This window comes from Corvus cornix, chromosome 1 (assembly GCF_000738735.6).
Source record: "Corvus cornix cornix isolate S_Up_H32 chromosome 1, ASM73873v5, whole genome shotgun sequence".
Lineage (NCBI taxonomy): Eukaryota > Metazoa > Chordata > Aves > Passeriformes > Corvidae > Corvus > Corvus cornix.
The window spans coordinates 33,599,436-33,611,938 of record NC_046332.1 but is presented as its reverse complement, the minus strand read 5'-3'; the positions used below and the strand labels follow the sequence as shown (position 1 = coordinate 33,611,938).

Below are 12,503 nucleotides of genomic sequence, written 5' to 3'. Positions count from 1 at the left end.
AATGCAACTTCAGTATATCTTACAGACAAAAAGTTTTCCAGGGATACGGCCAACAAGAAATTAAGTCATACATTCAAGCACATACAGAGTAAGGTGCTCTAGATATCAGGAAAAATTAAATTCTCACCAATAAATTGTTTCCTAAAGCATTGCTCTTAAAATGTAAGCTACACATATGAAAGACTAAATCTGATAATTATGCATATTTAAAGTAATTCTGCAATAATTTTATCATCAACTTTACTAAAATGATGTCAAAATCAATTCTATCTATTTCTCAGGGTCCATATCCTAGATCTGGATGCCACTTGCAATACTAACCAGTACCTTGAAGCAGAAGGATTCCCTTCCTCTGCTGGTTTGTTTCTGAGTTTTTGCTACCCTCTCATGTTTTGCAAGCACATTTTTAGAATCACTTTGAAACTCCATATAGGCAAGGAGACACTATACTCACTGCAGTATTTACAGTAGAGTCCTGGTAGAGTTGAAGCATCTGCAGCTCTGTTGGTGTGGGCAGTTGTGTTGATTAAAAAGTTTTGTGCCTTCATACAGGACTGAGGATGACACAGCCATGCCTGCATGTGGCAGGTCACACAACACGCCATAAGACCCAGGAAAAAATGTTTCTTAAATATGTCCCAGATGTTTATTCACACTATTGATCCTTCAGATGAACTAAATACATTACATATGAAGATAATTTAGGTTTATCCATAAATTTCAACAACTAATAAGGAGAAGATTTAACTAACAGGATTAATTGAAACTATATGAGAAAGATAAAAGTGATTTAAAAACCAGTCTCCAAGCAGCTCCATTTTCAATCCAGGGTTTGTTGAATGATGATAGCTCAAACCAAAGGAGAAGGTAATGGAAGCTCCACATAACTCAAGCAGATGCTGCTAAGGCCATGTATATGGCTATTTCCAAGCCATTAGAGCCCCTTCTGGCTGCAGCAAAGTCATACAGGCTGAACTCTATATGGAGCCATATATGTAACTGGCCAGGATCAGTCACTGATTTTGCACTCAAATTGTTGTGCTTTGAACACCCCAGCCTGCTGAGAGTTGCTGCTGCCTTCCTTGGGAGTTTGATCCTGTCACCCAAATCCTGCTATGAAGCAAGGTAGCTCAGAAGACGGAGAGAAAAAAACGAAAATATGATTCCAAACTCAGCAAGTTCTGCCTTGCACATGGAAGAAATCACAGTCAGCTGGTTAACAGTACCCTGCACCAGCACAAGAGAGTATCACTGCCTCTCAGAGTACCAAGTCTACCACAGCCTGTTGGTAAGTTTAGAAACATATTTACATTTCTCTCCTCCCACTGGCATCAGAGTTTGTGAATGAAAAGACTTTTGGGGTGCAACAGTGTGGGAAAATGTTAACTTAAATGAAAAATAAGGTTTCATCAGTGAGAGGTGTTTAACATTAATTGAGATCTAACCCTGAGTTGACAAGATAAAGTGGTTTTTATTTCAATTTCTCTTTTTTTTTTTTAATCTGCTCTTTTTCCTAAAAGGGATTTCAATTATCTTCTGACTTGCAAGTCTGTTGTAGAGGTGAATTTTAAAAGAAGAACACACAAACACATTTCAGGAGACACTTTCCAGGTTTTGAGAACCAGAACTGGGAAAATGTAGGGCAGGCACTGAAGCAGGAAAAGCACGAAGAATGGTGGAGAAAAAACACAGGAGCCAAAATAGAAGTGAAAAATGGAACCAGAGCACCAGGAAAGGGAGCGAGGAAGTGTTCTCACTGAACTTTGATAACTTTAGAAGAAAAGGATCTCAAAAACTACTTTCATTTTGGAGAGTTCACACCTTCATTTAGATGACCAAAAGAGACAGAGGAGCAAACACTGTTCCCTGCCTCAGTTATTTAAAGATGTCTTGATTTGATTCTCTGGTCTGGAAATCTCAAAAAATTAAAATGAGTTTTTACAGATCAGCAGGAGGGAATGCAGTAGTTCCTAAGAAATTCCCAAGCAACCAGCCTTGGGACTGACCCAAGTCAAAACCATTAGTACCACATTTACCTTCCCTGATCTTCACACAGAACAGCAAACACAAAGGAATAAATCCTGCTAATACACAATGCTCTGGACCCACAGAGGAAAAGAGTAGAAAGCCAGTTAAATTTTAGAAAGAAATTCAAGAAACAGTACACTAAGATGGTTGAGAAAAACACAAGCTGTAGGCTCCCATGGTTCAAAGGACTTGAGAACTACTACACAAATGATAATCATAAAATATTTACATATAAACATCCATATGAGACACGAATAAATCGACCAGACTGCACAGAGGGAAAGCAGACAGGGAATATGTGTACAAACCAGAAAGCTCCCAGCATCTTGGGCCCTTCATCTCTGCAAGAGGACTTTAAACAACTATCAAGAAAATGCAGCATATGGGTTATACAGCCTTGAGGAAGCATAAGGCATGACGTATGTGACAATCACCCAGTGTGGTGAGCACTCACAACAAACAAGCAAAAGGGTTAAAAATAACAGCTTCTCAGGATATGCATGGCACATAAACCCATCTTCTGTCCTGCTAGGGAAAACAACAGGACAGAAAAAGGGGGAGTAATCATCAAATGAATTACCAGGCAGGCTTGTTTCTGGGGTTTCAGCTTTTAGCAACCAGATTGGCACACAGAGGAGGCCAACACATGGCCTGTGAAGATTAATCTTGGGCAAGTGGAGAGTCTTTCAAGGAATATTTCAAGTTGAGGTTGCATTCTGAGTTGCCCTTGCTCTGCATTAACTTTAAAAGGTGACATCCCTAAACTAACTGTAGCCTTGGTGAATTCTCTGCACAGACTGCTTTCCTACAAAACACCAGCTTAGGAACAGTTCCGTTGTGAAGCAGTGTTACTCTAGACCATGATGCTGCCAGCAGACAAGAAATGGGCCAGACAGACTGTAAGAACTGCTATGCAAGTACAACAGCAAATTTCTCAGAACAAGGCAGTATTACATGCCCAGGTATATTAAGGGGAAACCAGGTATCCAAATGCCTAGGCAAACTGAAGTAAGGAGGACAGGCAGCTTTGCATTGAACAGTGTTACAATGCAGTTGTATTATTGCAGGTATCTGTGGTCCACAGAGCTCATGGGAAAGGCTGCCACGGAACCACAAAAGTTGCTCAGCAGTCTCTTGTTCCAGAATATTGACTGGAGCAGATGATACAATACAGAGGGCTTAATGTTCTGCAAGTCAGATTGCTTTGAAGGGCAGGACTTGTGCTATAATGTCTCAGCTAAACTCTCTGAGAAACAGAACAGACAGACACCGAGAGCCTGGAGGAGCCCTATTAGGTTTTCAGTTTTCCTCTCTGCTGTGCAGAAGGACCAAGGCTTACACCCATCCCACAGATGGCATCTAATCGCACTGGTAACCTCCTACAACATCCACAAGATCCCTCACCATCTGACTTCAGTGCTTGAAGGTTCCAGTGTTTTCTTCTACTACACAAAAACAATCTTCTTTTTTTTTATAAATCAGGACAACTACTTGTCCTCCAGATGTCAATGTGTAAAGCAAAACAACATTATTCGCTTTACAGCCTCTTCTACACTTGTTTGATTTGTCATGTCCCTTCCCTGCTCAGTGTCCTTTTTCCCAGTTCCAGCCTCTGCAACTTTTATATACTGCTTACATTCCCAAAGCCTCTTATTCTCTTTTCTGGAACTAAATTTGTCTTAAACCACAATCTACAAACTCAGGCTGGAGACCCAGTAATGGTACAGGAACACTGACTGGTGGATGGAGATGGACAGAAGAACCGTCAGCTTTATGAACCACCACACACACACACACACACACACACACAACCAGGGAAGTGATGTGTTCTTTTTTTGCTTATTTGTTAAGAATCAGACTTTTTGTCTAACTTACTATAAGGAAAACTAAGAAAAATTTCACTTATCAGTGTTGATTAGTTCAGCATAACCTTGTTGTCCATGTATCTTCACGCTTGATTTTACAACATATAACCACACATCTGTTCTGTTAAAATGCTGCCTTCGCACATTTTTTAGTTTTAAATATAATTCTTTAAACTTGACTAACTGTACTTACACAAGGAATAGGATAACTATATAAAGATCAGGAACTGGTTCAGCATAAACTCACAAACTTTACACCAGAATTTCCGTAAATCAGAAAGGATTCTGAAAACCAAGTGACATTCCTGCTTCAGCACCCCCACATGGGACTATCTGACCCCTGCAATCCCACAGATATGCCTTGTCTACTCATCCCTGCCTGTAAACTAAAACTAAATCTTGAAAAAACAATCAGCATTTAGTGTATAATCTGTTAATCTTATGTACCACACTTCACCATAAGGAAGAGCCCACTTCTTATCAGGGGCTTATTCTGGGACCTGAATTCTTCCCACCACACCACTTTTTTCAGAAGGGCTTTAGCAACTGCTGATATCACACCAGGACCATTCCTTTTTTCCAATGAGTTCTCTTTTCCCAGATATGTTGAAGGTAATGTGGGACCTGTTCACTAGCAATCCTTGCTCCAGTTTGGTGACCTGGCTACACAGGTGACCTGTTTGCGTTTCAGACAACAGAATGAGCAGATTCTGGGGCCTTGAGATTCCTTCCAAAACTACAGACACTCTGCAAGTACAAGCAGCTTCACCTGACCTTCTTGTTTCTGCCTTTCAAGTGTCACAATGTTAAAATCTAGGTGTACAAATGCTAATGTTAAATCAACAATGCAAATATGAAGGCAGAATGAAAAATGAAGCCACAAACCCTCAAAATGACATAGCACAAAATGAAAACCTCTTATTTATACAGCTGAATAAATGTAAATTGACATCTTAACACTGCAAAATTATCAGAGTGCCCTGCTTTGAAGAGCTTACAATCTAATTGAATGCAAGACACAAAACTAGTGGAACTTGATGTATAGTTGCAAGAGTAAAAACCAGGAGTTGCACACTTAGTACAGCAGCTCTGCATTTTTTTTTTCCTTTAAAAGAACATTCAGTATCAAAATAACAATAAATGTGAAAATTGGAGTGAGACAGAAAACTAACAAAAAGATGCCTGTTGAGGAATAAATAACTTCCAAACTAATACAAAAGAATCATTATACTGCATGAAAGAAAACAATTCAGTAACACAAATGTCTTTCTAGTGATGCAAAAAAATAACATGGAATGAGATCAAATTACCTTTATTTATTAGCAAAATAGGCATTATGGTCTTACATTTTCTCACATCCATGTTGGAATTTTTAATTTAAGAACCTTTGTATTATACTAGAATCTCCGAGTCAATAAAAAAACCCAACATGTGCCTTGAGGCAACAACACAAAATAAATTTTACATTTTGGATATTAAACAACTGGGTCTGTAGATTTGCAAAGCGTGGGTTGGGGTTGCTTGGTTGGTGTTTTTTTGCTTAAAAGCACAGCTTAGAAGACATCCACCTGCAAGGCAGTGTTAGCATAGTGCTCAACACCTAGAACTGAACTAGAAGGTACCTGGAATTATTCCACTACAGCATAATGTGAGATATGCCCATACAGTCAGGCAGGAAAAGAGCATTTGAAATCAGAAAAGATTGGTTTCTGCTTGTGAAACTGTAAATTGTCCAGATTCCCTCTTTCCAGGAAACTCTACATGATTCAATTCCCTGATAAACATGCTTTGAAGGACGCATTAACCTCTTCAGCCCAAAAGTGGGGACAGACTTAAGGACAATTGCTCTGACTTGTTCTAGCAAAGAGTTTACTGTCACCAAAAACTCTTCTGAACCACATCCAATAAAGAGCAAATGTTTTCTTCACATATTTTGTATGTTTATGACTACTGTCATCACCCATCAGGTCAGGGCAGCTTTGCTGGCTCTTTCTGGGATGAATATGGCAGGAGAAAACATGATCTTTATTTCTATTTTTATAAAGCTGTTGTTTGGCACTGTGTTAATTTACAGTAAATACAAGAAGACACCACAGAGAAACAGACCTTAAATACTTTTAAGAAGCAGGAACCTGGTATGACGTGACCAAAATAAGCATATCTGAGTAAGGCAGATTTTCTCATTTTGCTGAAGGAGGGACTGCAAAATCATCTTTTATCACATTTGTCCACTAGTTACAAATTCAGCTTTTTCTCCATGGTTACCCTCTGACATCTAACTTGGCCAGCTGGAACAATTCAGAAGGAAAGAAGAGAGGATGAGAAGGAAAAAGATTATGCTTATAATGCAAGTCACCATTGCTTCTACTGAGCGCAATATGCACTTAACAGGAATGGAGGAGAGGATGCACAGCTGCCTCTTGTGCTTGTATCAACACTATGGTTGCTTCCAATTCCAGTGACTAAGAGTACAATAATTTATAACACTTTTTTCCCCACAAAAATAATGAATAGTGTTAATTTATAGCACTCACAGAACACACAGTGTCAGCTCTCATAAATATCTCAGATAAGGAGATGTTTTTGCCACTAAAATTAATATGAGAGAATGAGACATCATCAAAGTGAGGTAAGTGAGTTATAGTGTGGTTACCCTGTGTTTTGTCTATGGGGAGAGAGAAAATGACAATTGTCCAGAAGGCAATGCAGATCTTAGGTGTCTTAAAATGCCCTTTGGAGGTGGATCTCTCTCTCTGATGACCAAAGGAACCCTCCAGGACAAAAAGCTGGGCACCTTGCATAGGTGAGGCAACTAAAATAGGATGGATCTGCATTAAACATCTGAGAAGTACCAGAATAACAACAGAGCTGAAAAACAGTTTAGATTTCACTATTCCCAGTCCAGAGCCCACTTAGCTTTGCAGTCTGCATGCATATAACAAAGGCTTGTTCTGTGTAATGCCCACTCCTATAGTCCTTTTGTGGGCAAAACACTTCACTGTTTCTCACAGTGGAAACAATGTCTGGCTGGGAAAAGCTCACTGACATAAAAGCAGTGACATCTTTAAATCAAAGCTTTGTGGTGAAAATTGGCATGGTTTAGATAGTAATTTTCTGACACTTGTTTGTTTAACTCTTGGAAACCTAAAATTGTGCTTTCCACAGTCTGTAAACACAACTAAAATCTGCACTGCTCCCATTCAATTAACTGTAAAAACTGAGAGGTAGTTGAACAAAACTTGGAGTGAAGGATGTGGCCTTTTAGCCATGTACTTATTTGAGAATATTTATTCAGCAACTGAAAGGACAAAAATCTTGTAATACCAAGTACCTACTACAAGTGAAAGAGAAACAAAATTTCCAATATATGTTGGATTTGCTGCTGTAAAATGTAAGGAGCCTGAAACCACATTTGAGATTTTTGAGCACAAAAAGTTATGATCCTAAATTTAAATTTTGTTAGCTAAAAAGAAGCTGCCAGTTTCAAAGAGAATTAGGGCATGAATGGGAGCTAGCTTTGTCTGGTCCTTTATGAACTTTGCTTTAAAAGCTCCTGCTGAGTTGTTTTTAGACCCCTTCCTTTCAACAGACCAGCCACAAAGTCAGCATTACCACTACAAAATCCAGCATTTCATAGAACATATCTGTCTGATTCTTCTAAATGGCCCAGAAGTTGTCCACACGGGATCAGACAGACATGTTTTAATCCTTGACATTGATGCGATTAATAGAACATGTCCTGGAAGGCATTTTTTAATATAAAAGAAATGATGCAAAAAGTTGTTCATGACAGAATCAGCACATCTTTACGAACTGGCTACAAGGTGGGGCAAGTCAAGATGGTATTAGCAGGCCACAGGTTTCATCTGACTAAAGGTACAATCCCTCTCCCTTTGAGAGATGCAAAGTGGGATGAGGGTAGTACAAAACCCAACACCCACATATCTCTGACTGCCTAGACACAGCTAGATGTGCAAGGAGGATGACAGGGTAAGTCTAGAAGCACATGTGCAGGCAGGCACCCAGATGTGGGGGCTCCTGCCATCTCTGCGTGAATCACAAGCAGGGCTCCAAAACTGGAATTTGGTCTCCATCACAGAGGAGCATGGATTTAATTAGTTCTTCCTATCACTGTGAAAGACATGAATGAATTACAGTAACATTTTTGCTATTAACTATTCTGTTGATGAATCCAAAATATATGCAATTACAGATCTAAATATAGTCCCTTACAGTTAACAGAAATCAAGCTAAGTAACTCAGGAAGGGAGGGAGGGAGGGAGGGAGGGAGGGAGAGCAGACATCTAAACCCACGCAAAAACCTGACTTCACTTCTTCTGCATAGTAGTACTATTTTACTTTGAAGTAAAGCCTTCCTCAAGAAGTTCCATAATATTTCTACAAATAGTTCTATTCAGAAACATTCTAGTTTGCAAAAGTCAAGTAAAAATTAAGCAAAAATAATTAATTTATTTTCTTTGCAAAATTGTTCATCTCATTCCATCTCTAAATGGCACTGTCCAACAAATCATTTTATAACTACTGTCAGATGTCTGTCTTGTCTCATTTAAAACTTCAAGTGTACTTCAAAATTAGAGATGAGCAAAAGCCAGAGAGAAGAGTCCTTTGTTTAACTGTGCAGCAGTAGTGTACCAATCCATACAATGTGTCACCCCATACCTAAAGAGAGTACATCCAACACCACAGGATACCCCATAGTCCCTTTCCAGCCTCACTTTTTGCTGAGACTGCCAGCAAGCATGTCAACTCTGTGAACATTCCTGGGAACTTGGAGCCTCATTGCCCTCCACACTGAAGTGAGAAAACCAAAATCTTTTCACTCTAGCAAATCAGGCAAGGGAAACCAGGTACTGACACATGACCAGAACCAGAAGCAAGTCTTCTTTTTCCACATCCATAAGAAATTAAAGCTTCCTCTAAGTTATAAGATTTTTATTATTAAGCAAACTATTTTTTTTCCTAACTATACAGGCCTGGACTTTCAAAAGCAAGATGGCAGGCATCACACCAAGCAGCAAGGTAAAGTATAAATCGGGTGCAAAGCCATGTGAAATTTGAAAACTGGTACTAGACGTGAGAGCTCTTTCAAAGGCAAATTCCCAAAATGCTTCAATTGTTCTTTAGAAAGACCCAGAACCTCCAGTGCCAAGGAAAGCAGTGCTTGGTAACAACTTCCAGTGATAAATATCAGTATGTTTTAAAGCTTGTTTTCACAGGTTTCTCTGTCTCCATACTGATTTTAGGAGAATATTTTAATCAAATCCAAAATAGCAATGCAGAAAGAAGTGCTGACATGGAGAGAGATAATCCTGTCCTCAATGCTGATACTGAAATACATACTCCTGCACAGCCTACAAGAGAGTATCCCACTGAGATTTCTACAGATGGCCTGGATGGGAAGGACAGTAGACATGAACTCCCAAATACCTAAGACCAGAAAGGGAAAATAAGTTATCATCAGAAATACTAAACTAGTTAGATACAAACTGCTGTCAAAATCATAAAGCAAATAAATGGGGAAAAAAATAAAAAAAAAAGAATCCCTTCAATCTCCCTAATATTCCTAGGAGTAAGAGGGATTACTTGAAAAAACAGCCATCTTTTTAAAAAGGGTAGAATGTTTTGAGTTGCCAGCATGCTTTTAATTGCGTTTAGCAAGTTAAAGTCTATTGCACGAACTACACAAATTAAGTCCTTCAAAGTCACAATGAAGTTGCTGATTCGCCAACATTTTTAATCCTGCAATTTTATGCAGGATGCTTAACATGCCTAACATGCTTAAATACATTCTCAACAATACCCTTTTAATAATCAAATACATTCACACTGGCAACTTCAGTACACTGACTGACGTAACAGTTTGAAGTATTTCAACGGGCATATGTGTGTCTCTTGACTTTACATTTTAACATGCCAAAACACACATCCCCACAACATGAAAGAAGAAAGTCAAGCCTTGGGGTACACTAAGACTGACCCAAACTGCCTGGAAACAAACAGGAAATCCACAGATTTTTAAGGCCAGAAGGGAATGCTGTGATTGCCAATCTCACTTCTGCACAAAGGAGCCAGTAAGATTTCACCCCAAAAATCCTGCAGCAAGTATTCGGAAACTGAGTAACAGCTGAACATCCGGCACAGAAACATCCTTAAGGTAAATCACCTAAATCAGGAGCAAAACTTAAATGATGAAAACTCTCCATTTTCCTTCTGTAAACAGGTAGGATACACAAGCCTCACCACTACATCAGGGTGACACTTTTGCAGCACAGCAGGAAGAATTACTAAGAACAGAACTCCTCCATACACATTTCCACCTTTACTACACGTAACAGCAAGCGATTCCATGAATGACAATTCCATTAATTAAAATATTTCAGGTCTGAAGCTTCATTTCTACACTGTCATGTTTTAACGTACAATCACAAAATCCCATTTATTGTTTTTTTCATGAAAATAATTCTAGCAATCTGCGTGGTTTATCGTTATTTACATAGTAAACGTTAACTCATAACTAATGAAGGGTTATTCCTACAAGGAAGAGAATCCAAAGTCATGTCCACTACATCCTCTTTTCTGTTTGTAACATTCACTTTTTGCCCCTTCCCCCATATTTTGTATCATCAGATCCAGGGATATATCAGATCCCGGGACATCTGGATAGATGAGCTGAATAAAAAAAGGTTCACATGACCCTTATTCTATTAACATATTCAGAAACTTTAAATCGCTGTCCAATTTGCAAGAAACCAGAAATAACCTAAGGTCTGTGAGTGTTTTCAGAGTAGGAATTTGCCTCCATATGCTTCCCAATTGTTGTTTGAAAGCTGGAAGCCACATTTTCCAAAGCTGCAAACACAAACTGGAGGTGAGAAGAGGCCAAATGTAAGGCTGTTTGTCTTTTCTTAAATGCTGCCATAGTACAGCCATAAAGACAGTAGTTTTATATTGTACTAAAGCATGGAAATTCAGGCTAATTAAAATCACATTGAAAAAAGAAAACCCCCACTCAAATCATCTTCAAAACACAGCTCTCATAACTTGTTTTTAAAATTAGCCTTGAAACTTTGTTATTTATTTATGCTGCTACTGATAGCTGATGTTTATCCACCAAACATGTCACGATAGATAATAGATTAAACTATGGTTTTAGAATTTATTAGTGTTTGTAAGAGAGGCTTCTCACAAAATTAAATATCAAGCTTTTCTTGTGGTGTCTGTTCAAAATCTCAGATGGCTGATCTTTACAAAAAAACTATTTGAGGCCAAATTGGACATAAGTCTTAAAACACAGCATAAAATTACTTCTAAAAATTATTATTGCAAGTGCACAGATTTCTCTCCCATTTTCAATGCAAAAGGAAAAATTATTTCCATTCCCCATTAAAGCATTTTTAATTTGAAATCGTTAAGTACTAGAAATCAACAATCTAACACAATGAAGACGCAATATGAATGAAGCTTCATAGCCCACCTTTCTTCTTGACTGGCATTCTTCTTCCTACTTCTCTGAATCTGGTTGCAAGCACTTATTTACAGGTACTAACGAAGTACTACTGGAACACTCTGCAAGGTCAGGAACTGACTAGCTATTGCAGAACACTCTTACAGTTCAGTTAGGAAATGCAGCTTCAATCTTCATTTCTATGAATACTTGCTGTTCCCTTGGATTGGGCTTCCGATGCTCTCCACAAATAAGAAAAAAAAAAGGGGGGGAGGGGGGTGGAAGAAGCTTTTTGATTCTTTTTTAAGAGATGCTTTCAATTTCTTTAAAATATATTTGACTCTATAAAAATACAAGAGCAAACGTTCCTTGGCAATATAAAACCTTATTATAACTCCTCTTCTGGCAGCAAAATTTCAAAATTAAAAGATTTTATGCAATACAATTAAGGCACAGTCCATCTCTAGGCAGCTGTCTTAATACTCCACCTGTACATGCTCAAAAACATATTATTTGCAGGACAAAAACGCCCAAGTAATCCAAATAAGCAGGAAGACAAAAACAATCCAAAGTGCCTCTTTAAGTTCTTTCACTTCTTGAATTAATTTTGCTAGCTATGTATTAGGTGACTACACAGCAGACTGAAAAGATCCCTTTTTCCTCACCAGACAAGAGCCTTCAAATATCACCCTCTTACCCAACAGAAGTCACTGGGCAGACACTTTCATTTTTATTATCTGCAAGCCACCCAGACTTACGGTCTTTAATGTCCCTCTGATCCTCCCATGTATTAAAAGAGAGGATTGAAAACGAGGAAAGCAATCCCTTGACCTGGAATTATTAAAGTGACAGTGCTGCTCACTGGACACTTGGGCAAAGCAGATTGCTTTATACTGGAGTCATTTACTTCATGCCATTCCTTCCCTTGCCAAGCAGCAGCCACCTCGTGAAAGAGGAATAAGGAGAGTTAGGAGAAGAGCTTCACAAAAGGTTCATTTTCAGAGATAATGAAGTATTAATGAAATAAAAAGCAAGCCATGAGATCAGTCCGGAGTTCCCCACTCAGAAGCGCAGCTGGTTGGCTTCAGTATCAGCCTCTCTCTCTCTCCCTTTTTCTGGAAAAACAAAAAGAGAAACAGAAACGG

General features: G+C 38.7%; 1 protein-coding gene across 12 annotated transcripts in view; it reads right to left on the bottom strand.

The window, feature by feature from the left end:
- Window positions 1-12,503, bottom strand: part of DLG2 (discs large MAGUK scaffold protein 2) — a 1,001,253-nt gene that overhangs the window by 987,975 nt on the left and 775 nt on the right. For 11 of the 12 annotated variants that reach the window (XM_039562448.1, XM_039562454.1, XM_039562457.1 and 8 more), the window contains exon 2: window positions 11,389-12,473. The exons of the other annotated variant lie outside the window; for it this stretch is intronic. In XM_039562448.1, the coding sequence (XP_039418382.1) occupies window positions 11,389-11,407 (19 nt within the window). In that variant the 5' untranslated portion in view covers window positions 11,408-12,473. The remainder of the gene's footprint in view (window positions 1-11,388; window positions 12,474-12,503) is intronic. 12 annotated transcript variants of the gene reach the window in all.